The sequence below is a fragment of the Trachinotus anak genome, unplaced genomic scaffold (genome assembly GCF_046630095.1).
Source record: "Trachinotus anak isolate AG129_WGS33_773 ecotype Australia unplaced genomic scaffold, CSIRO_AGI_Tana_v1 ptg000002l, whole genome shotgun sequence".
Classification (NCBI taxonomy): Eukaryota; Metazoa; Chordata; class Actinopteri; order Carangiformes; family Carangidae; genus Trachinotus; species Trachinotus anak.
This window is the reverse complement of record NW_027273853.1, coordinates 9,162,541-9,188,159: the sequence shown is the minus strand read 5'-3', so window position 1 is coordinate 9,188,159 and position 25,619 is coordinate 9,162,541. Positions and strand designations below refer to the sequence as shown.

General features: G+C 40.0%; 1 protein-coding gene across 7 annotated transcripts in view; it reads left to right on the top strand.

The window, feature by feature from the left end:
- LOC139630632 (caldesmon-like) overlaps positions 1–25,427 on the top strand; it is a 30,850-nt gene extending 5,423 nt beyond the window's left edge. The window contains exons 1-18 of one of the 7 annotated variants that reach the window (XR_011693200.1): positions 5,989–6,156; positions 6,498–6,601; positions 9,773–9,898; positions 11,090–11,423; positions 11,495–11,536; positions 11,631–12,284; positions 12,724–12,759; positions 12,872–12,939; positions 13,743–13,983; positions 14,111–14,233; positions 15,585–15,628; positions 15,732–15,810; positions 16,551–16,682; positions 16,764–16,889; positions 18,156–18,227; positions 18,326–18,350; positions 21,349–21,385; positions 23,428–25,427. Coding sequence is in view for 5 of the 7 variants with exons in the window: in XM_071494266.1 (XP_071350367.1) it covers positions 6,528–6,601; positions 9,773–9,898; positions 11,090–11,423; positions 11,495–11,536; positions 11,631–12,284; positions 12,724–12,759; positions 12,872–12,939; positions 13,743–13,983; positions 14,111–14,233; positions 15,585–15,628; positions 15,732–15,810; positions 16,551–16,682; positions 16,764–16,889; positions 18,156–18,227; positions 21,349–21,385; positions 23,425–23,441 (2,205 nt within the window). In the remaining 2 variants the exon portion in view is untranslated. Of the gene's footprint in view, positions 1–5,988; positions 6,157–6,497; positions 6,602–9,772; positions 9,899–11,089; positions 11,424–11,494; positions 11,537–11,630; positions 12,285–12,723; positions 12,760–12,871; positions 12,940–13,742; positions 13,984–14,110; positions 14,234–15,584; positions 15,629–15,731; positions 15,811–16,550; positions 16,683–16,763; positions 16,890–18,155; positions 18,228–18,325; positions 18,351–21,348; positions 21,386–23,424 lie in introns of those variants that run through there. The other 6 variants (XR_011693197.1, XM_071494274.1, XM_071494258.1 and 3 more) reach the window with 6 other exon arrangements.
- Positions 25,428–25,619: the final 192 nt, after the last annotated feature.

The following is a 25,619-nucleotide window of genomic DNA, read 5'->3' as shown; positions in this document are numbered from 1 at the left end:
TCGTTCCTTGTTCATACATTTGAACTACGAAGACAGCAGCGGGGCCCTTCAAAGTTCAAATATATGCTTACGAGAACCACTTCACTACTTTCACACATTATTGCTTCATTTGTAGACAAACAGAGATATAAAACAATAATTTATCATTTTAAAGGCAGCTGTTAGTGTTTCTTGGCAAAGTAGCACTGGGTGCAATGCAGTATGTTTAGAGATGCTGGTAGGTATATTTCTTTAAGGCAGCGCAAGGCTCATTGTTTCTTTCTGCTTCCAGAACATATTTCAAGTTCGTCTAACTGCCTCCTTGCTAGATCCACAGGTAATATACAGACATGACAGTGGTACTGATCTTCATCTAACCATCAGCAAGAAAGTGAGTAAGCACATTTCCCAAAATGTTGCACTATTCCTTTAAAAGCTCTATTCTGTCATTGCATACTTGTGTATCTGCTTGCTCTAGATAGCTAGCTGTGAAATCCTTAAATACAAATGTTGGATTTAGACCTTTGACAGAACCCATACACAACTTTTTCTTCACATTTGTGCTAGCCAATTACATGCTGCCAGCAGAAAGTAATAATTGTTTCCTTGTCACTGCTGTTTTCCTCATATGACAGTTAATTTATAGCAAACATCAAAATGAGTATTCATGAGAAGTGTCTGGTGAGGGTTAGGGGTGGCATTCAGCCAGCGATGGGTTGCCAGTTGCATGAGAGGAGACTGACCATGGTGATGTAGAGAGGAAGACATCCTGCACCACAAGAGTCCGATCCCATCAGAGTCAGAGCAGCAGAGACCGAAATCAGTCACAGACATTTGAGTTAAAAACCGCTGTGGGCACCCATCATGTGGGAATTATCCATGGAAGCGAGGAAGCCAACAACATGCTGTCCACATGTAAATGAGATTACTGCCAATAGGATCAATGTACTTTGATCCAAGGGGGTGTGCTTTTGCATTTGGATTGTTTGTTTGCATGTAATAGGCTAATTTGTCAAAACAACACACTTGTCTAAACAAATCAACTAATAGGACAGCTATTATGAGGAACTCTCAAGTGTGTGTGTGTGTGTGTGTGTGTGTGTGTCTGTGCATCCACACCGGTGCACAAACCAGGGGCCTACCTGCCAGAATGATGATTTTTCAAACTTTAGAAAGTTTGCTGGCCTTGTTGGTCCCAGGCCAATCCAAACAGGGCAGGATCACGACTGACATGTCTGTGAGCTGTTAGCTGCAAGTCTGCTGCTCCACAGAGTCCATAAGGCTCCAGCCGCTGCCTCATAAACACAGACTTGCCTTTGTCATCCCCAGACTTTAATTGGTCCCATATAAGACCAGCTGTGACGGAGGGATGAATATGAGTTTGTTTCATATGATTGTGAGAGAATTGACCTACATAAATTAAAGCTCTTTACTGTAATGTATTTATAAGAAATTTGGGTAATGTTAAAATGGTGAAGACGATGGTGGGTAGGGCGATGATATTAATGAAAAGTTAACAGTGGTAATCATTATGATGGTATGCACAGTTAAACACTGGGAGAACACCTGGAGTGCTTGACATAATAGTTGACTGATGCTGGCTCAGTGTTGCAGACCAGAACAGGAGAGCAGAGACGTCACCTGAACACCTGTATCATCTAGTAATCCTGTAGATATTTCCATGAATTGTGATTCAACAGCTTGTGCTTACAGTACAGGTACAGTGCATTAAATACTGGCACCAGCATTAAAATGAGGATGACTTCTGTAATCACACCCGAGCTGTGTTAATGACTTCACCTTTAATGCACATCAGTCAGACAGTAGTTTATTCCTTTGGTTTTGTCCTCTTGTCTGAAGGTCAAGGTCTTGTCAGAAGGTATTCATGGGTATCATTGTACAAATAGTGGTACCACTTTACTTCAACCCCCCATTTAGCACTATATACATTATCTTATTCAATAGATTTAGTTTATAACACTATACTTTAATTGTAGACTGCTATAAGTACATTTATAAGTGTTTATGAATGTACAGTATCTGTCAACAACATTAACTTTTTCATTGAAGAAAAAGCTAATATTCCATCTATGTTATATTATATTGTCATTCAGTATTTGTTTTTACAGCACCATCTGCTTGTGAATTAAAAGAGTTATAGTTGTCACCAATTACCACTACTGCCAGCTACTTATATGTACAACTATATTATAAGGTGTTATAAACTATTTATGAAATATATAAAATACTGCTTATCAATGCTAAATAGGGGCTATTAAAGTGTTAGCCAGATAGTTAACAAGAAGTGCCTCGGCTTGATTTTATTATGTCTTTAAGTCAAATGATATTTGTTTTTCTTACCTTCAACAAATCCGCTGAAAAGGACAAAACCAACAATGAATTCAGTCCAGTGAAGCCTGAGCTCCATTGTTCATTGAAATTACTTTTTTAAGGATTCAAATCATATATTTGTGTCCCATCAGTAAAGTTTAATATCTTGTGAATGGTGTTCAGTGATACAGAAGTCATAAAGGATTGAGAGATGAACTAAAACATTGTTAGTTTTTTTCTTATCGTGCGATTTATTGACAATATAGTAAAATATAGAATACTGCTGCATTATCCTTTAATGTGCTGAGGGTGTTTTTGTGATGCCTACAGTATTGTGTTTAAGTATTCTTAAGGCGTGCCTTTTCCCAAAATCTTAATTCCTTTTATTCCTGAACTCTAGGGATCATTATGGTTTATACATTACTAACGTAGTAAGTCGTAAGATATATGAGTGCAATAAATCACGTGTAAACAAGTGTCATCCTTTTCCAGGATACCAATGAACTGTCTTGTTAGAGATGTAATGGATGTTTTTGAAAAAGCCTCTTTAGGTCTGTTTCTGTTTGTAAGCCTTTGTGACTGTATATGGTATCAGCCATGGTGAAAACTAAACTGTTATATGACTGTGTCCCATTATGATCCGCTGCTCACTGCTGGTGGGCCCCTCTTCAGATCTGAGGCAGATACTAAAATAAAGGGATGGTACCGAAGTGGCCCTTTTATTAACACTGAGAATGATTATAATGCTTTGCAACGCTGGCTTTGAACTGTTTGGAATATAAATATATTACAGGTGTGTCACATCAATGTAAGGGGAGAAAACACACACAATGGTGCATGATGTAAACAGGATAAAGTGTAATGTCAACTTGAGTCTGTGAGCTCACATCAACTGGATTCGCAGCACTCTTTGTTATGTTGTTATAGCAGAAGATGGGTGGTTTGCTCATGGGAGAGGCCATTGTTTTATATCAGTATGTTCTGAAGACCACTGTCTTTAGTCTCATTTTGTGATGCACAATGTACATTGGCTTTTTTATTTCTGTATCATTTGGGCAAAACTAACTTACACTGTAATATTGGATAATTTCCAACCAATTCCATAACAATGGCTGTGAGTAATAGTAAAATTGGCAACAGTAAATAATGAGAAACATAAGACACAAAAAGTACTAATCAGTCCTACAGTTTCAACCCACTGAATCTGCCTAAAAGGTAAAGAATGTGTTTATTACAGTATATTCTTATTCGACTAAATCGTCAGACACGAGTGAGAATATTTTATTTACTACAGGCAAAAAAGCTGTGTTGCATCTTTTGTTACTCATGATCCAAAATTGATATCCTGCCCTAGACTATAATAACTTACATTCAAACACTGGAACTGGACTGTGCCAAATGTCTACAAGTTTTCTTTGGTTTAATTTTCCTTCCTCTTGAGTGGGACGGAGTTGTTAATCTTTCTGAAGTCACACATCAGAGTTCCTCTCTGCAGCAGTGTCCTGCATCTGTTGGCTGGAGCTACTTCCAGACATTTTCTTACAGATTTAAGGTGTTCAAAAGGTGGTTGATGGCAGCTGCTCATCGTGCAGCTAGAAAATATTTCATGAGACAAAAAAGTTCATTCATTTGATAGAGAGTTTTTACTGGCAGTGGTTTGGAAATGGTGCTCAAGGGTAAAGGTGTTACTGAAACATATGGTTATTCAAAATGTTTTGGGAACTACAGATGAATGAACCTGCTTCTTCTTTAGCAAAAGAAGAATCTATTACATGCAAGACTATAAACTCAGTTTATTCAAAGATTATATCCATGAACGTTTAAGATTATGCATCTGATTTCTTGCTTTATGTAAGCCAGAAGGAGTTTTGCAGTTAATGACTTTGCACAAGATTTTTTTGTCTTACTCTATTACATAAGTGGCTCAACTCTGGGAAATTAACCCCTAGCAGAGCCAGACAAAATACAGATTTATTATTATTTCACTAGTAGGTTGATTACTGTGGATACAGGCTGGATTGTGGATTATATACTTTGGCAGCCTTATTGTAGAATTAGCATTTTATCTGTAACTCAGAATCTGTAATGAGTTTTAAACGCACAGTCGTCTGAGACTGTGGAGTTTCAGTGGACCAGCACCAAACAACAGTAGAAGGAATAAACGGTTCACTGGTTATTATACAATTCAAATAAAGCTGTTCTGTAGATTAGCCTATCCAGTGGAGCTCTAGGCCCCAATCTGTATTCAGAACAAAGGTGGCACAAAGAGTGTAAAGAGTTTTATCGTGTTGAGAATATCACGCAGCAGTCTGCTAAACACTATCTAATTAGCGTTAGATACCATGGATGTGTAGGTGGTATGTTTTCTTTCATGTTACTCAATGCATGAGTGACGTTTGGAAATCAGTCAAAACACCTGAATGATCAATATCAAGCTCCTTCTTCCCTCAAGGTTATAGCATCCAAAATGCACCCAAACACTTGCGTTCAGTGAAGATGGGGCAGGTTGAATTACTTTCTCCCTTTACATCTTCCATTGCTCACACATAGTCACTCCAGCGCTTACACTGCACTTTCCTCTTGCTCAAGCCAAGGAGAAGTGTCTGGACGGAAACTGACACAGCACCATCTTTATAGGATTGCTGTTACAAGACTGAAAAATATTATTCTATTTTCTGGAATTTATTCATCAATCTTGAATTGATAGACATAGAATCACGATTCTAATGTGAATTGATTTCTTTGCACACCTCTATTCTGTAGCCTTACTGAGTTCAGGACACCTTGACCAAAAGAGACCTACAAGAGAAAATTAAGCTCTTTCAAGAATTACACCCAAAATTAAAGAAGTTGTTAGAAATGTTTATTTGTATTTCCTTTCTTGTTGAGAGATACATGAAAAGACTGACACCACCGACATCTTAGTACAGTCCATGTGAAGCTAGAGCTGGTTAGAAAACAGGGGGAACAGCTAGCCTGGTTCTGTCTGAAGGTAACAAAATCAGCACCGTTTAAAGCTTGCTAATGAACATGTTACATGTCATTTGCATCATACATAAAATTTAAATCTGGCACATAACCCCCTGTAAAACCACAATATAATGTTTACATGCATTGTATTTTTTTTGGTTTTTTTTCAAATTTCATTTAAGCAAATGAGATATAACGTGTTAGTTAGTGAACTTTAGAGGTGCTGGGAGGCAGATTTTATTACTCTTTCTGTTTCCAGGCTGAATTCCAATCTGCTCTCTAAACTAATACATGTGCATGGTAATATTGCCAGCAGTGCTGAGCAAAGACTGTAATGACAGGTTGCTTAAAAGGTTTATCAGTTTAATCAAGGTTGATTGGATGTGACATTTGGTTGCAGAAGCTTTGCACAGCTAGATGACTTTGCATAAGCTCTCTAAACAAAGTGACCTTAAAGAGATCAGGAGTTAAGGGTAGTCAGTAGTAGAGTTTCACACGCGTTGATTCATTTTGAAGAAAGGAAACGTGAGTAAAAAGAAAAACAGGCTGCAGCATGACAGACAAAGTAAAGATAGCAGGATGAGACAAACCAAGAGAAATACTCTGAGAGATTCTGGAGTCAGAGATCAGGGACGGGAAAGGGAGGCAGAGGGAGAGAGCAAGAGTCAGGATGAGGAGGAGGAGGGAGGCTGAGGGAGAAGGAGAGAGGAGCAGAGAGGCAGGCTTTGCCTTTTCTGGTAGTTAAAGCCACTGAAAGAACAAGCAGGAATTCTTCATGCTGCAGAGGGGCTGAGATATAAACCAGACTGTAGAAGTTGATATATGACGAACGGGGAGACAGTGCTGTCCATGGACTAAACTTCAGCTACTGTTAAGGTATTGTAAACCATCAGGCACTGTAGTTTTTGTTACTTTTTACCCATGCCATGAAACTGTCTTGGTTGGTCCCCTGTACTTTTATGTGTTTCAGCTGATTGGGACCCATTTTATGAGCATCTTCTTATTGAATTTAGTTACTTAGTGTGAAAGGGGTGTGGAATTACCATGATGATGAAAAGAGATTCATGCTATATGGTTGTAGGATCCTACTGTACTTAGATTGTCAAAAAAGAAAGGGAAACAGAAGATCGTTCGAGTGTATGATTCAGGATGGATGGACTGATGACTGAATGGTGATGTTAGGAAACTTGATGTGATATCACACTTGTGTCTTTCAGTGAGAAAGTGAGGAGAATCTTTTGGGCATCATGGACGATGACTTTGACCGTCGCATGGAGCTGAGGAGGCAGAGGAGAGAGCAGATGCGCCTCGAGGCTGAAAAGTAGGTGAACTCTCTAACACATGCATACAGATGAGTACGCTGCCATGGACATGCACATTTAATCATAAGTGAAATTCAGTCCAAAAAAGGTGAATGCATGGTAAAAATTGTACGAGCACTATAAAAGGACAAGTGACATCTTACACCTGTGATCTTAAATTTCATAGTTTTATCACTGTTTGACTGTCTGAGTCACCATTCACAAAGCAAACCTGACATACTTTCAGCTCCTGGAGACCATATTGGATCATTAGGGGCAAACATTCCCCCTCATTTATAAACCACAACTGCAGTTGTTGGCAGTTATTAGCCAGCAGCTACTCACAGGGAAGTCACACTGTGTAGGTGTGTATGAATTTTTGCATGAGGGATTTGTGAGTGCCCGTGTGACTGTGCAGCAGCAGAGTAGAGCAGACAGGACTTGGACGGTGCTCAGGTGATGACGGCTTAATCATCTTGACTGCCTTTTTCACTCATTACAGAGTCAGTCGGCCGTGCTGCTGTTTGGGTTTGTCTCTGTGTCATCTCCCTCATTCTCTCTTTGTTCTCGCATAAATATTACAGTATTGTCATCCACTGTAGTCGTAAAAGCCACACACGCGTGTAAAGCTGCATTTTTAAATCCTTGGATAATCTACAGAGATATAAACTGAAAGGAAGTCGAGAAAATGAGCAAAAACCCAGGTCAGTTGTCAATTGTCTGATGGTTGCATTCATAATTAGTGTCGAAAAAAAAGTACAAGTAGCTTAAGAGTCACTGGAAAACAATAAGCCCAAACAAACAAACCATAATCTGCTGTGAAACCCAGGAGACTTCATGTGAGCCACTGACCATCGTTAGATACGGATGAAATAAATTATGTGTTATTTTTTACCACATTGGTATTTGTTACAGCACTTGTGGCTTCATCACTGTACAGTGATGCAGGGTTAAAAGCATTGGTGTAGTGATGGTGGCGTCTAAATGTTTTCCTATTGTCAACAAATCCCACGAGAAGACCAAAACCAACAATGGTAACAAGTGTTGCCTTATTTGCTCCGTGCCACAGAGCTTCATTGTTGTCTAAAACTTGCGCTTTCATCGCAGTGAACATAGGCACTGTAGTTTATTTTAAGTCAAATGTAATCCATCCTGCAAACCATCCAGCTGCCACAACTACTCACACTGGAAAAGTCCCTAACAAATGCTCTGTTTACTCCTGTTTCTGAGAAACAGGAGTAAACTACAGTTTTAACTACAGTACCCAGGTGTATTGGGAAATCATTTATTTATTTATTTATTTTTATATATACATATACAATTTTGACCTTTTTAAAATTCACATCTCCAGCCACCAGGTGATCGGGGTGGCTGGTGGGTCAACAAAATGTATGACTGTCATGCTAGAGACCATAGTTCACATCCAGACCATGGCCTGTGGTTAGGTTTAGGTAACGGAAGCGCTTTGGTAAAATTTAGTGAAAGATTGTGGTCTTGCTTAAATGTAATTAAACACATTGTGTTTGAAGTCAGTTGTGGGATTTGTTAAAAATAGAACATCATCAGTTTTATCCACTAACAGATGATAGTGGCTACATCTCACACATCATTCTCTTTCAGTGCAGGAGTCAGTTGCTGTCGTATCAGATGTCCTATCAGAGCCTCAGTGAAAAAAAGGAATTTTCTCACAGTCTTGCAGCCAGCTCTGCCAGCCGTGCCAACCCCGCCTGCCTTGCCTTTTTCTGCCTCTCACCACCCTCCAGCTTCTCCGCTCCTCTCGAGGAAACACTGCAGACGCTGGAATGTTTTTACTCCCATTTTTACGTCAGCACAGCATAGCCTTCTCTGAATGCTTCAGCCTTTGACAGTTTGAGTGGAGCTTTCGGTCTCTTTTCCTTCATCTCACTCTGTTTTCCTGTTGGCCAAAGCAGCCCTCATCATATTTCCCTCCGTTCATTTTGCTTCTCGCCCCCCAGGTTGCTCATCTGGAAATGTAACAGTAAAACTCTCACAGCAGGCCTCTAGCTTTGGGTGGAGTAATATCTAATTGAATTATTTCCTCAATAATTTCTTGAGGTGACCCATGCCATTCAGAGGAACCTCTGCCTGGGGATTTGCTGGATTTCCGCCTCAATTGGATCTTTGTTTCTGTGGTTCCTTTTCACCTCTCCCTCTCTCAACATCTGTAAATCATTGAGCTGTGGATTCAAGATGAGCAGAGTTAAATAATACCCATGCTCTATCAATGGGCCATTTCTCTCTCCCTGCCTCATAAAGCCTAGCAATGTTTGGAAAGAGAGGATGAGAGGATGTTGGAGGGAAAGACAGGAGGGCAACAAATCTGGCAATATCTCTCATCTCTAATCCCATATATTGTTTTGTTTGCACTCTGGAAAGATTTCTTATCTCTTCATCTTCTTATCATCCTCCTCTTATTTACCCCCCCAATGTACAAAAAAGGGAAATATGACCTCCCTCAAAATTTGTCATCCAATGTCAACATATGTTCAAGCTCATACTGTTCTGGTGTTTGATTAGTACACTCAGTCTGGTGGAGGAATCAGTCATTGTACTAAGTGTCGTGGTGAACCACAAAAGAAGCAATTGGAGCAGGCACTGAGTCTTTTTTCAGTTTGTTGGGAGCAGGTATTATATAGGTATATATAGGAGCCATTTGTAAGTTTTGCTATGGCCACATAGCCAGCGTTAGCATTAACAGCTGTTTACTTACCAGTCCAGGAAAAATGTTGCAAGTTCAGCATCAAACCTCCGTCTTTTGCTCTACAAGAGCTGTCTCCAGTGGTGGAAAGCAATGCCAGTGTTAACTCTTGTCTCTATCACGTCTTTTTGTGTACTGAAGTTAGCATGCTAACCAGTTCGCCCAGGACCGTCTCATCACTTTCCAATAGGGACTCATTGTAGTCTCCAATCTGCCCTGAAGACATAGCGCCGCTCAGAGGGCGTATTATAACCTCTCGTCTTGTAAACACAACAATGGCTTAAGCTCTCTAGTGACAACACCCACCACCACCTCCTGGCAAGAAACCACTCTTGACAGCAGGGAAAAAGTCTTCTTTTTAATTTTTTTTTTTTTAGAAATGGCTGTCTCATTTTTAAGCAAAAATACATCATTTTTTTATCCTTTCACTTACACATTAAGACGTACTCCATATCCATATGTGATGTTTCAGGGTGGGTTACACCAACGATGATGATGAGGAGGAAGCACGAGAGCGAAGGAGACGTGCAAGGGAGGAGAGAAAGAAGATGAAGGACTCCGAGGAGTCTGGTACCTCTGATGTCATCAACACTAACAGGTACAATGTGAATCAAGGGCATGTAAAACTGTAGCGGGGCCAGACAGGCAAAGAGGCCAGAGTCTCAAGACAGCGAAACAGAAACCTCCCACTTGAGGTTTTGTTGACTTAAATGTTAATATTCTCCTTTATGATATGATTTCTTTTAATACAATAGATACATTAAGTAATAAAAAAAATATGTGCTGCTTGGTCCTGTCTGCGAGCTTAAACAGCACATCTGTAGCAGCTGTCAGTATCCATTTCTTTAAAGAAATTGAAGTGACTGTTGACTTTTTAAACATTAAAAGTAAAACCTGCTATTTTACAGTAATATGTGCTGTTGATGTTTCATTTAAATATCATATTAACCGTGACACAGCAGCTTAAACAGATCAGCAGTTACATTAGCAACAGTATTGCTCTTATTGCATACTCCACTGGCTGTGCTGAAATATAAGGTTATTGTACATACGCTGTGCAATACATTAGCACAGATCCTAAGAATAATTAATTTACCACCGTTCAAGTTTGTTTTTGAAAAACTATTTAAGCAGCAAGAAGTTTCATTGCTATAAGTATACATTTTTGGAAGCACTTTATAATACAGCCCATGATTTACACTGTAATGTTGTTGTATGAGTCAGGTACCAAACAGACAGCCACACATTATATTATTACAGCCTGTACTTAAGTCTTTTCAGCTTGTCTTTATTCCAAATCAGACAGTGAAGTAGAGGACACAATAATAGATCCCTGTAGTATGGGTCTAATTCAGCTCACCTCCTTTATTGATTTTTTTCCCCTGTAATAGTTCATGAACTTTACATCTACATGGACTGTAATATCAAGAGTTGACGATTCTCCTCTTTTTAATCTTTATTTATACAACAAGAACAAGGTTGTTAACACCAATTTCCTCAAACTCCAGTTTTGTCAGTACCAGATTTTCCACTCTTGGTATTGATAATCACTTCCAGCCTCAACATTTGGAACTGGCTGCAGCGACTGTGTGATTTTTTGACTGATTCTTCCCCTGGTTAGCCACAGAAGAACGACCCAATCAGAGACTTAGATGCGTTAGATGCGGTTCATCACACGTGATCGTACTAGAAGTATGAGTGTAATGGGGGATTTAGAGATTCAGCTCTGATTTGACTTGAATCTCAGGCTCCATTGCCTTATGAAAAAGCCAATTTCATGTTTTAACAGTGTCACAGAGACTGAGTCTGAGTCCTCCACCGCTGCCTCCGCTGGAGGTGTAGATGATGACCAGGCTTTGCTGGAGCGCCTGGCCAAGAGGGAGGAGCGCAGGCAAAAGAGAATGAAGGAGGCCATGGAGAGACAGAAGGAGCTCGACCCCACCATCAGCACCACCAACGGCACAGACAGCACACTGGAGGAGCAGTCCTCCGTCAGCAGCAGCAGACAGCGACACACAGAGGAAGAGGAGAAGACGGAGGAGAATTCTGCCCAGGAGGAGGTGGCAGCAAGTGATACAAACTCCTGGAGGAAAGAGGAAGATGAGAAGAAGGAAGAGGAGAAGGTAAAGATGAGTTTATTGCTTTCTCGGAAGCAGCACATTTTATATTCTGACTTTGTTTTTACTCTTGACAGGAATCTGTTGAGGAGTCAAGAACACCGACCACAAGAAATGAGGTATGGTGTCTTATTTTAGCTTCCTGCTAACTTTATTTTGTTGATATACCGACAGCAAATTATAGAAAATAAATTAATGTAACTTATCTCATAGGAGCAGGCGGAGGCGGAGGTTGATCTAGGGACGAAAGATGCTGAAGGGGAAGCTGTTCCCGATGTGGACAAGGAGGAGGAAGAAAGGAAGAGGAGAGAAGATGAGGAAAAACAGCAAAAAGAAATGGAAGAAAAGCTGAGGATAGAAGAGGAAGAGAGGCAAAGAAAGGAAATGGAGGAAAAGCTCAAGAGGGAGGAAGAAGAAAGGAAGAAGCGGGAGGAAGAGGAACAACAAAAGCAAAATGAAGAGAGGCTGAGAAAGGAGGAAGAAGAAAAACAGAAAAGGGAGATGGAGGAGAGACAGAAGAAAGAGGAGGAAGAAAAACAGAAAAAGGAGATGGAGGAAAAGAAGAAGAAAGAGGAGGAGGAAAAACGGAAAAAGGAGATGGAGGAAAAGAAGAAGAAAGAGGAGGAAGAAAAACGAAAGAAAGAAATGGAGGAGAAAAAGAAAAAGGAGGAGGAAGAGAAGAAGATGAAGAAAGAGCTGGAGGAAAAGAAGAAGAAAGAAGAGGAGGAGAGACGGAAAAAGGAGATGGAGGAAAAGAAGAGAGAAGAGGAGGAAAAGCGGAAAAAGGAGGCTGAGGAGAAGAAGAAAAAAGAGGAGGAGGACAAACGCAAAAAACGAGAGATGGAAGAAAAGAAGAAGAAAGAGGAGGTATCGATGTAATTTATGGGCCTTTTTAGCAACAGCAAAAACCTGGAAAACTCAAACGAGCTCTCTGTGTTAATGTCTCCCCAGAAAACAGACATTTTAATAATGCAAATCTTCGGAGGAAGTGACACTGGGGGACCATGTTTGATTCATCCAGGCTTTGCAGTTATTTGATAGTTTATATGATAGTTTTATTGTGTGGCCATAGATCGCAGTGTTTTCTTTGCCACAAGGATAAAAGAGGACACTGTATCAAGGATGTCACAGAGTGGTGCGTCCTCATTTTACATCTGTGCTGCATACACACACTGCAGAGCCTTTGACTCCACTGTTGTCAGATGGCCTCTTTTGTTTTTTCAGCATCGTGTGTTTTAACCAAGCCTGATGTTTTTATTATATTATTTATTATTAATCTTGTTCCTTTTTTGTTGTCTGTGTAAAGGAGGAGAAGCCCAAGAGATTTGGTTTTAAGGAAAAGGTAAATCTAAAGTTTTCATTCAATACATGAAGGAATTCTGCTTTAGTATTGAAGATATACATTAAGTAGGACCAGTGTTTTGACGTCCAATGTTTTTCTCTCTTTTTGCAAGAATGAACCAGCCAAACAGAATGGAGCTTTCACTGACAATAAGCTTAAGAAAACAGACAAGACATCAAGGTAAATCTTTGTAAATGGGCGTCTGGGTAGAAACAGAAAAGGCCCCCACGAAGGGACCCCGTGACTGAAAGGATGCAAGTTTTGAGTCTCCTTGTGATAGTTTTGATTGCAGTCCTTTGTCGTCATTTTTTGTCTTCTAACTTAGCTCTATGACTTTTAAACAAGACATATTAACACATCAAACACTCCACTGCAAACAGAGGCTGTGGCCCAAGGGCCCCCTGACCTCTGGGGCCCCTGGGCCTGCGCCTGGTGGGCCCACTCAATAATACATCCACAGACATTTCAAATTCAAATGTATTTGTTTGTATCTTCAGATTGGGACGAGACTCTTCTAGAAAATCCCTTTCAACTGCATTCAGTAAAACTTTATTTATTTATTAATTCATTTATTTATTTATTTATTTCTGTAAGGACATGCAGGAGACCCCCCCCCCCCCCAAGGCTAACTCAGATGCATAGACAATACATAAGAGAAGAAGAAAGAAAAAAATACTGAAAATCATAAAGCTAAAAACCAATTAAAGACTTTAAGATTTAAAACCAGAGGATTAAAAAATACATAAATGTATAGACATAAAGCAAAATAATCATGCGAAGTAATGAAGCCACACAAAAACACAAACAGTTACCTGAGAAAATGAGCAGACAGACATAAAGGGCTTAAAGTAGGTCACCATTTACTTTTACAGGCTGGTGGCTGTTATGATAATGTTTGTATCATTTTGAACTCATCAGCAGGATAAAACATGAGTTTGTATACGTGTGTTGGTCATAAAACAGCTGACTGTGTTTGTGAGCAGCGCTCCCTCCACTAAGGCAGACGACGTGGAGCGACAGGAGGCCGAACGCAAGCTGCAGGAGCTGAAGCGCCGGCGAAACGACGCCGAGAGCGAGGAGTTTGAGAAGATGAAGCAGAAGCAGAAGGACGAAGAGGCCGAGCTGGAGGAGCTGAAGAGGAAGAGAGAGGAGAGGAGGAAGATCCTGGAGGAGGAGGAGAAGCAGAAGAAACAGGAGCTGGAGGACAAGAAAGCCAAAGAGCAGGTGAGGATGGACTTTCACATTCAGGAATTCTGTTTATTGTCAGAAATCAGAGAGTAAGTCTCACTGTTGGAGGAGTCTGTTAGTACAGTGTCAAAGGTGTAACAGTAAATCGTGCTTTTCGTAACAGGAGGAGAGGAAAAGGATGAAGGAGGAGATAGAGAGAAGGAGGGCAGAAGCTGCAGAGAAGAAGAAACAGAAGGAGGACACCTCAAAACCTGCCTTTGCTATCAGTCCTAAAGGCTCCTCCAAGGTGAGCAGAGGTTCAGACATCCTGCTGATGGTCTACAGGGTTTCCAGCAAAGATTAATTACCAATGATAAATATGGAAATTCACAGTTATCCAGTAACTTATTCATGTATTATATGTACACAGCCTTTGTCTGAGTTGTTAAATAGTCTAATGTCATTGGGAACAAAGGATTTCCTAAACCGCTCAGTCCTGCAGCGCTGAGAGATGAGACACCGGCTGCTGCTGTAGCCACTTGGGCCTTCCAGATGTTCGCAAATCATCATCTCCTAAAGGGAGAGGTTGGCATTTAGGGAGATGGACTTATTTGCTTTCATGCCGAGAGTTAAATGAGAAGATATTTTTCTCATGTCTGTACAGTAAATATGAAGCTACAGCCAGCAGTTGATTAGCTTAGCTTAGCTTAGCCTGAAAACTGAAAACGGGGGACACAAAATCCACCTACCAGCATCTTTAAAGCTCCTTGAGTTGGTAAAATGACTATATGTTGTTTCTACAGTGTTCTACATTGTTTTTATGGAGTAAACAAAGAAAATGTAATGTATCAGTTAGTGAGCTTTACAGGTGCAAACCAGGTCTTTATGCAAACCTCATCTGACTGGCTGCTGAAGTAGCTTCATATTTAACAGACGGACCTGTGAGTGGATTTGATCGTCTCATCTTACTCCCAGCTAAAGAGCATTGTCTGCCTTTACACTTGAGAGCATTACAAAGGATGTTGTTTCCTCCCATGCAGCAGCAGATCTGTTTGTATTTATTTTAGCTACTTCCCTCTTCCCTCTATGGTCAAACACATTTTGTTACTTTAATGTGATCATTGGTTTTGCTATTTTCTTTCTGATTTATGTTTTTAATTCCTTTGATATTAGCCATATATTGATAGTTGACAAGAATAAAAAAAGATGTGCTCTGGAGTCTGACCTGTACTCAAATATGGCAGTAGATGAACGAGACCGTGACGGGGTAATTTTCTTGCCGGAATATTTTTGGAGGAATGTTGAGAATTGTGTCTCTTTTTTTAACTCTGCGCGTACATGGAGAGTGTAACTCATTTTGAACAGCAGGCTGTGTGTGTCTGTGTGCGTTTCTGTGTGCGTTTGAGCCGTGTCTATGCGTGTGTATCCTGGCTCCGTTACAGCCAAACTCTCCAGCTCGATCACTCATGCACCAGCCAACACAACATTCAAGTACAGAGAGACCTTCCCAAGGACAGACTGGTCTGCCTCTCGGTGAGGTCGTCCCGGAGACAAGAGAGAAGCCAAGACAGCTCGACCAAGTCCAAATTATAAATGTGTCACTGACAGACTGGTTTACACAGTATATAAGTTTAAACATGTTGTTTTGTTCTGTGCAGATTGGGGAGAAGGCAGAATTCTTGAGCAAATCAGCCCAGAAAAGGTGAGACATAAAAGGTTATTTTGTTGTATAGTACAGCACAGAAATAAAGAAACATTTAATTGATGAAACATATTAATGCCCGATGTGTCGTTCATCCTTGCAGCACTGCAGCCAGAGTGTCACACACTCCAATTGTCTCCAAGATAGGCAACAGACTAGAACAATATGCTTCTGCCATCCAGGTGAGACATGACATTATTCACTGTCCTCAGCAGCGGTGGAAGAAGTACTCAGATCATTTATTTAAATAAAAGTACCAATACTGCAATGTAAAAAAACCCATCAGAAGTAAAAGCCTGCTTTCCCTTTAGTAAAAGAACAGAAGTGTGTCAAGTGTATCAGTAAACTGTACTTAAAGACTCAAAAATAAAGTACTGCTTTTGCAAAGAAGATGGCACTTTCTAAGTGATATATTTTTATTGATCTTATTATTCATTTATTTTTTATAAGATCAGAGGTGATTTAACCACTTTACATATAAAGTGTTTCCTCATCGAGCAGTCGAGCCCTCTCCAAAGGGTCACAAGATTAATCTGAAGGGCAGTGAGATGATTAATGTTGTGGGAAAGAAGGAAAACAAAGTCATGTTTTTGTGAAGTCCTGGATAATTTCACCACTTCGTGCCTAAAACAGAGAGGTCTAGTTGGGAAACATCTCTCTTTGGTGAAACTGCTAATAACTCATACACATTGTTTTAAATCTAAAAAAATCATGATCTGTAAAGTGACTACTAACTTTAGCTGTCAAACTAATGTAGAAGAGGAAGTTAAAAGTAGCATTAAATGGAAATACTCAAGATAAGAACAGCCAACTTAAGCAGCCGAGTTAATGGACTTGAAAACTTTCCACCATTGAGCCACAGTCAGTGTTGAGCTGTTTTCACCCTATAAAAACTCATGAAATCCATCCTCTGTCCCCACAGGGAAATAAAGAAGCCAAATCCCCCAAGTCTCCAATGGCAGATATTCCTTCAGGAGGCACGCGTAGCATCAAGAGCATGTGGGAGAAGGGCAATGTCGGCGGCTCCCCTGAGAGCCCAGCCCCTGCCAACAAGGTGAGGGATTGAGAAAGGATTGAGAAGGATAGACAGGTTTACTGATATGTGATCCAGTATTTCAGATGTCTGTTTTCCCAGGATGTGGCTGGTATCAAAGGAGGCGTGGCAGGACGTGTCAACAGTTGGATGGCAAAGCCTGCAGAGGCAGAGAAGACAACACCGGCACCAGCAGCAGCATCACCAGCAGCAGCAGCAAAGCCAGCAGTAAGGCCTGATAAATCCTCGTGTTGATCACAGCGGCTATTGTAAATTAGATACCAGTGTTACTTCAACAGAGTAATCCCTCGATATTCTGTACACGCTAATGTGCTCATTTGCACATCAGCATGCCAGCCTTTTGTTGGCTGCAGCTTTTCTGTCTGAGCTCCAGCAGCGGGCAGTGTCTGGGGTCTAGTGACACCACATGGACAGTTTATTTAACTGCTGACAAAGCCCCCCACACCCTCTGTGCGTTATTCTTTACATGGCCTGAGAGTTATATGAATGCAGTGTTTAAGCATCAACCTGTGGGAAAAGCATTGAAGTAGTATATTATTCCCCACTGTTGCTGACAACAGCTGAATACAAACGTGCCTCCTTTCACAGCCGTTTCTACGCCTCTCTCTACATCAATCACACCATTCTCTGTTGGTATTTCAAGATTGTCTTGCAGCTCATAAATCATACAGTACTTGCAAAAAGTTGTGACTCTGTGTCTGCGAAAGTAAACAACATATTTTTGTCTCACTGTGACTCCATTATCAAAGTCTCCTTCAGGCAAGGGTAAAAGGTCAAGTTCCTTCACATTTATCACGAAGCGAGACAATTTTATCCTAATTCACAACACTGACAAAACAACCAGCAAGTGCACTGAATTATTACATTAGTTAATTTAGTGTGATAATGCGACATTAAATAGATGAGCTCACTCGTGGCTGGGTTCTTGGCGGACGCTGTGTCCTTTTCTTAAAGTAGGACATCAGCTGCTAATCCTACCAGGTCTCCTGGAGACATTACACTATGTCCACACGCAGTGGCATTGCTGGATGAAGTGCAACATTGTTCTACCATGAAATTTACGAGCGAGATATCTTTAGTGTCAAATGTCTTGGCCAGAGGAGCACTTGTAACCTTGCCTTTACTTTTGCGGCAACACTTCCCCCCAATGGGATAAAGCTGTACAGCAGTCTAGTGCATGTCTGTATCTCTGAATGTCTCTACTTTCTTCTGTTTGTTAAATGTGTTCACTCGTTTAATTCTCCTCTGCCTTTCTTTCCCCTTTGCTAATGCACTCCTTTCTTCAGCTGTCCTCATTGAAACTTTTCCTGCTGTTTGTCCACTCTTCAAACTGGTAAAGGCCCCACTTTGCATACATTTTAACCACAACTACAACTAATAATCACAAGCATAATAGATATAGATAGATACCTCTTTCACCACTGCACCAGAACTGCAGACTAAAACGTGCATGGTGGTTCTTTTTTGTGACAGGATGTGAAACCGGCTGACACTGGTAACAAGCGAGGCATGTGGGAAACCAAGAAGGGCTCTGCGCCTGCCAAGGTAACATGCATACACCTCTTCTACTATGTTAAGGGTGGGCGATGTTAATGTTTTAAAGGATTTACAGTGACCTGACCCTGTTTGTTTGTTTCATTCAGTCTACCTAATAGATGGGTGAAAGAGGTAACACTCAGTGCACGTTCCACCAGGCATGGTGTGACCGATTTTGTGATGTTTACACTGTTTTACATGTTCTCTCTACACACATATGATTGGAGTTGTTTTTTTTTCTCAGTTCAGTCAATTCAAAAGGTAAACAATATTTAATCAAAATCTTTGTACATGAATTTTTGCTAAGGGACTGTATGGATATTATTATGGAGCTAGGGAGGCAGAAGATGTGGAGGGATATTTATTTTTTCTTTCTGCTGAAGGGAGGGTCTAATTTTTTTGGTAGAACAAAGGATTGTCTTTTAACTTTTCCAGTCGCAGAGTTATGTAGTATTTCATTCTTCCCTTTATAATAGAAATATTAGAGTTCACTCTGGAGTTTCTGACCTCTAACAGCACTGTGGAGCAATTTTTTTGTGAGTGGGTACACATTATGTCAGCAAGTCCTCAACCTTACACAACCACATTGGTAGTTTTTCAATACCCTCAGACAGGACGCAGAGGAGCGCACCATTGGCAGGCTACCAATAATAATCAATACTAATGGAACAGTTTTATGGAACAATCACATTTTGGTTAGGTGGAGACACAGCAGCTACATGGTTAGGTTTAGAAAATGATCTTTTCTAAACCTAACCATGTAGTTGCTGTGTTTGGATTAAAATAAGTACTTCTTTCAGGTTAGATGACTTTCAATGTCATGGATACAATAATAAACCTGCAGTTAATGTTGTGGAATGGTCGTGGATAAAACAAACAACGCTAGCTGTTTCAAACAGGAAATAAACAGCTGTCTCCTGTGTGAATGTCCTGTGCTTGTTGACCCATCCATCCACCCCTCTCCTACTCCAAACACAGACTTTGTCGCTCTATATACTACGTCACCTGGCTTCCTCCTTTGCTCCTGTCAGGATTACTACAGCCACTAGAGGTCGCCTAACAATAGAATGTATCAGTTGTAATAAACTGCTTGCACAAAAGATCTATGAGCTTGTTTTTTACTGGAGGACAGTCTCCATTTTATGTATCTTGTGGATGCAACGCACATCCTTGCAAATGGTTGCACATTATTCTACTAATCAACAGGTTATGAGGGAGAAGGGAACAAGAATAATGCTAGGAAGTAAACGTGGATGTAAACAATGCTAGATTTTAAACACTTCTCAGTCAACAAGGTGCCAGGAAGCCACTAAAAACACAACAAGAACCAAACTGAATAAAGTTACCCTGTGTACACAAGAGCCAACAAAAAGTAATCCAGCCACAGCCCTTTGCCCACGCTGGAGCTGGAGCTGTGATATGCTCCACAGCAATGCTGACAGTTAGCCAGTTAGCAATAGCAACATTTTCTGAACAAATTCATAATTGGTAACAGCAAATTAACTAACATCCTCATGACTACTCTAGGAAGTCAGTGATTAAAAACAGACATGTAATAGTATGTACCCATCAAGTTACTTACGCACTGAGGAGAAAAAAAAGCCAGTTCTAAGTCAAGCCGGAGCCCTGTAGCTGCTCATAGGGCTCTCCATCTTGGAAAAACCACACCTGTATTTGTTCCACAGTCAGACTGATAAAGAAATTCAGCCTCGGACTTATCCAGTGGGACTGGTCACATGAATGACACAGATGGTGCCAGTAAAGACACTGAGGGAACTGGTAAAAATTTAAAAAACTTTATGGATGTTTTGTTGGCTGGTAAGCCCCATGGCCAGTCCACCTGCGCTCTGGTCTTATCACTTTCTTTGTCGGAGGCCTTTTCAGACAAAAACGTGGTTCTTCAGTGGAGGAAATTCTGGAAAGTCGCTTCCACCTGGTCACTGTGCACTGTACTCTGCTGTCTCACCTGTGGGTGATCACTGTGTCGATATGAATGAAGGGAGGGCCAAAGATTTAACAGGAGAGACTCACGTGCACTAAGATGTACGTGCAAACATCCCAGTTATCAAAACAAGGAATAGAGAAGCTCAGATTACAACACATAAAGAGTAGGTGTGACCTCATTCTCTGCTCAGGACGCCATTACTCCACTGTAGCTTGACATAGGAAATAGTTGTTTGCTGCTATATTATTGTTTAAAATCTCATCTACAGAACCTTTGTATTGTATTGTATTGTAATTCATCATTTAGGTATTGTTACACTATTGTGACATACAATGACGGAGGGTGTTACAATTTTACCCCTCTCCACCAATAATAATTTTCATACGGTCCCTAACTCAAATTTGTGCACAATAATTATCTCTTGTTAAAAACGGTATGTATTTTGAATTTCAAATGGTTGGTTGAGCTGCCTGAACTGAAATGAAAATACTGATTTTGATGTGATGAAAAAGTGTGGATTTCTGTATCCTTCTCACGCACATATGATATTCACACTATGTTATCTAAAATGCTGTCATTGGTTCCCAGACTGGCTTTGAAGACATAAATATTATTCCTTTGCTCTGATGTTGTTGTTCATTTATAACTTGGATTATTTTCAAACATGACTGTGATCTACAGAATATATTGCTACAGGACATATTGGCTGCACTGTGCAAGGCTTTATCGTGCCATGATAGTAGCTGCATTGCAGTGAGGGCATTATAGTTGAGTGCATGTGGTTATGTTTGAATGCCAGTGTATTTTATTTGGCCAGGAGCGCTTTAAAAAGACTCGATTTCTTCACATGAGAGTCTCTAACACTTTAGAAATAACATAGCTGATGTCTGTGGGAGTGTATTATCAATCAATCAAACCAGTCCACTACTCTCAGCCCCACCTCTCTATCCACAAATGAAACAAATGAAACCATGCTTTTCATATGATTTCATTTCTGAGGATCCCCAAAGATCCTATGAATTAATTTATACCTCCCTGTGTACACTGAGGAATTGTTTCATCACCATCAGTTGTTTTCATTAGGCTATACAAAATATGTGTTTACAAAGGTTTGTTTGTTTGTTTTTTTTACCTTCTCCTTTTCGTTATTTCTTCCCCTTTCCCTTCATCCACTTTTGTTTACAGGTGGCAGTTGGAGGAAAGAGCAAGTTTGTCACAAATGGTAAGTTTGTTTAATGAATGGAAACAGTGTTTGAATGTAACTAAGCACATTTACTCAAGTACTGTACTTAAGAGGTACCTGAACTGAGCATTTCCATCTTATGCTACTTTATGCATACTTCTTCTCTATAATTCAGGGCCAAATATTGTACTTTCTAATCCAGTACATTTATCTACAGTTATTGTATTGTTGATTAAGATTTTACACACAAAACTATGACTGAGAGTTTTGCCGTAAATTAATCTTACGGCAAAACTATCTTTGAAGTTTTTAAATTAGCTCCAACAGCTGCAACACTGAAACACTGTGTAGTTGTTAATGTATCAGTGAGAATAATCCAATAATATGTAATAATGTAACATTGACAGGGCCTGTTCTGCTGCATGATGGGCATGTTTAATTTTCACAATGCTTTTACTTAAAGGAGTTTTTCAACTCTGTCATACTCAAAGCGACACTCAAACAGTTATTGTTTCCTCCTCTCCATAATGGCCATTAAAGGTTTTTAGTAAAGGGGGACCAAATCTACAGTCCTCAACCATTGCAACAACGTATTTATATATCTGTTATTATCGGGCTTCATAAGTTTGTCATAGTAAGTAGGTATCTTTCAAAGTCACAGTATTTTTAGGGCAAAATTCCCTCCTGTTATTTCCTGGATGATGTTTCTCTGCTGACATGCAGTGCAGGAATATTTACACAGAGAGCTAATTTGAGCATGAGCTCAAAGAGTATGAATAGGACAAATGATTCAACAAGCAAAAACTTTTTCAGCACTCATACATGGCCATGTCACCATTGTTTCGTGACAGACTTGAGTTATATATTATTTAAGTATAATTTCGGATGCTAGGCATTAACTACACTGAGGTATTGTTGTTTTTACTTGGGTAAGGTTTTTAATGTAGGTCTCTTACTTTTGCAGTTGTGGTTTCCTTAATCAGATAAACCACATTAAATTATATTAACTAAATACTTCCTCCACACCTGAAAGTAAATGTTTACTACATGTAACACCAGGGTTTATCCTGATCAGTCCTGGGGGAAGTGGAGTTTAGTAGAGTCGTCTCTGTCCTTCAAACCATTTTCTGGGCGAGGAGGGCATGCTATGACTGATTTATAGGCCACTGTGGACACTACAACCCACCAACCTTCCTTTGTGCCAGAGTAGCTGCTCACTGTAAATCAAATCGGGTGATGAAGATTATTGGGCATCTGTGGCACTGTGGTCTATATTTAAAGAAAACCCTCACCCTGACCTTGTTTCCCAGTATAAAGAAGCTTCCAGACTCCTGGCGTGGCTGTCATGTCTTTGCACTGCACTGTTCACTCAGTGCCACCTGGGCTGCCCAGTGTCGGCGAGCTGTTAGGCATACCAGAGTGCAGCTGCTTGATTTTCACATTACTACTGACTGCTAGGGAGGATTACTAACAGTTAAGCAGCAAATCGGGCTCGATCACTGGGCTTATTCACTCAGTGTTAATGATAAAGACCTATCATGTATCCCCACAGCCTGGAAGAAGAGTTGAAATGCAAACTAATAATGAAAAAAGACATTCATCATTCATAGATGTCAGCTCAGTAGAGCTGTCTTTCTTCTTCATGATCAAAAGTCACATTTCTTCTGACAAGGCCCAAGTGCTTGAGCCAGAGTGTGAACAATTGGAGTGGAAAAGTGTTTGTCGAGCGTCAGCTTCGACCCTAAATAGCAATCCTCCCCGCTTCTTTATCAGAAATAGACCACAGAGCAATGGAGTAAAGGGCAAATGACAAAGTTACAGCTTTCAATCACACAGAGAGGTGTTCAGGCTTTGACTGCAGGGTATGCGTCAGCAACAGGGGGACTGTGTCTGATGTACAAACACACACACACATACATTATGTACACAGAGAAGTATGGATGTAAAAACTTTGATTAACAGCCCTGAGGCTAATCACATTTGACAGCTCATAACCTTTGGTAAACGAGGCAGTTTTAAATGCAACACTGACAGACACACAGACTAATAGATCTTTAATGTCTCTGTCTTTCTATTAGCAGGCGTAAGACCGTAACCATTGACGTCCCCTCTTAAATCAAACCTTACCTGAAGGCTCTGCTACTGTATGTGCATCCGTTTCCCTTCAACACACCTGCAGTTTGTAAGAAGTTCACACCACAATGAGGAAAAGACGAGGGACCAGGATGAGTGACGTTGAAGGACTCCACCATCAGTGTTTTCCAGCTTTACTTTTATAACTGTTGCACTGTCCAGGCATTTAAAAGTAAAAAAGATACTCATGTGGATCCATCAGACTTGGCTTTTTTTACAAAGAAATTCAAACGTGTCCTAACTAATAAGGTATTTTAAACCACATGTTAAATGGTTAATAGTTAATGGAGTAGATCCATCTGGTTAGTCCTCGATTTATTTTCCACTCACGAAGTTGAAACAACAGGTTTAGCAAATTTCAGATGGCTGTCAGGATGCTTAAATGTTATGTTTCTTTCAAGCTACACTGACATGTCCACATGTCCATTCTTCCTGTGACGCATTTGGGCTTTGATGTTATTGTCATATAGCATATACCCAATTATAGGCGTTTGTTTTTAATTGTCATACACACTCACTCAGCTTTTTGGGATGATAGTCACCGTTTTGATAGAAAGTACAGTATACTGCCACTCAGCTGGAGGTTGGGTTATTAGCCTGTACATATTTAGTTTGTTTCATTTGTTTGTACCACTTTCGCATGAGGGACGCTTTGAAGAAAGTTTATAAATAGCGATTAATGCCTTTTGTAGTGGTTAATAAATCACTGACGATTGTTTCATAGATCTGTTGTAAGTCATTACAGTTTTGGTACCACTTTCTGATAAGGCATGCCTCATCAATGATAAGTTTTAACTAATGACTTTATCATTTACTAATGCTTTATAGATCAGTGATAAGACTGTTGGACAGTCAGTCCATCAATTCCAGAGTAAAAAATCTCAACATCTACTGAAAAGAAATTTTGTACAGACATTCCTGGTTCCCAGAGGATGAAGCCTGCTGACCTTGGTGATCCCCCGAGTTTTCCTCTGGCGTCACCATGAGGTTGATATTTGGGGTTCTGAGTGAAATGTATCGACAATTGCCATTAAATTTGTTGTAGACATTCAGGTCCTTCTCAGGATGATTTGCACCTTTTCATGTAGCACCACCATCAGATCCGAATTTTTCATTTGTCCAACACTTTGGTTTTTCAGCAAATACCTGCAAGACTTTGTGTTTATCGCTAATTAGCAGTGTTAGCATGCTAACAAGCTAAAATGTGATGAGGGGTGAGCGGATTATTGCAAAACCCACTATTAAAGACTCATCAGCATTTATAACTACAGTCTAAGATGGCTTATAATAAATCACCAAATAGAAATAATAACAAAAGTCAGAGGGATTTTTTCTCTCAATAACTTGCAACTGATCTATGAAGCATTAGTAGATGACTTGTTAACTATTAATAAACTGATTGGTTTCCTTACACAAGTGTCCTTAGACCAGAAGATAATATTCTGCCCAGGACTGCAGCCAGAGTAACACAGTATCTAAGCAGTTCAACGTTTCTGTCAACAACACCTGGGACTGTTACCTTTGTGACTTGTGGTAATTTAAAATCACATTATTATGTAATATAATCACAGGAGAAAGTAAATGTGTGTGCAAGTGAGTATCCACTGTAACAACTACTCAGTGACCAAATGCAGCTCTGTAGAACAAGCAGGTAACAGTCTGATGTCTTTCTTCTCTATCATCAGTTTACATGTCACTGCCAGCAGTGAAGGCTTGCAAGACAATTTCAATATACACTCTAATAATAATAATAATAATAATTATTATGCCTGTAATTAACTTTAAATTGTATCCTGGTGTTCCTATCAGTCAGCAGTGCACATGAGTTGAATCCTGCCAAAATGTATTGTGAGTCTTTCAGTATCGTGGTGGTGGATTGCTTTGTTTGAATGTTTGAAATTATTGTTTGTGCTTGCTTCAGCAATAAAAAAAACGAAAAAAAAAACTGTTTGTATTATAGTTGCTTTACTTTAACCTACTGTGGGGAAATGTTGCTTCATGTCCTTCCTAAACACTTGTGAAATTATGAAGTGTTGAAACCTGAGTGGCTGCTGAAAGCTTGGATGGATATATGATGTTTTACCAGGGCATGAATGTACCTGCAGTGTGTGTGTGTGTGTGTGTGTGTATGTGTGTGTGT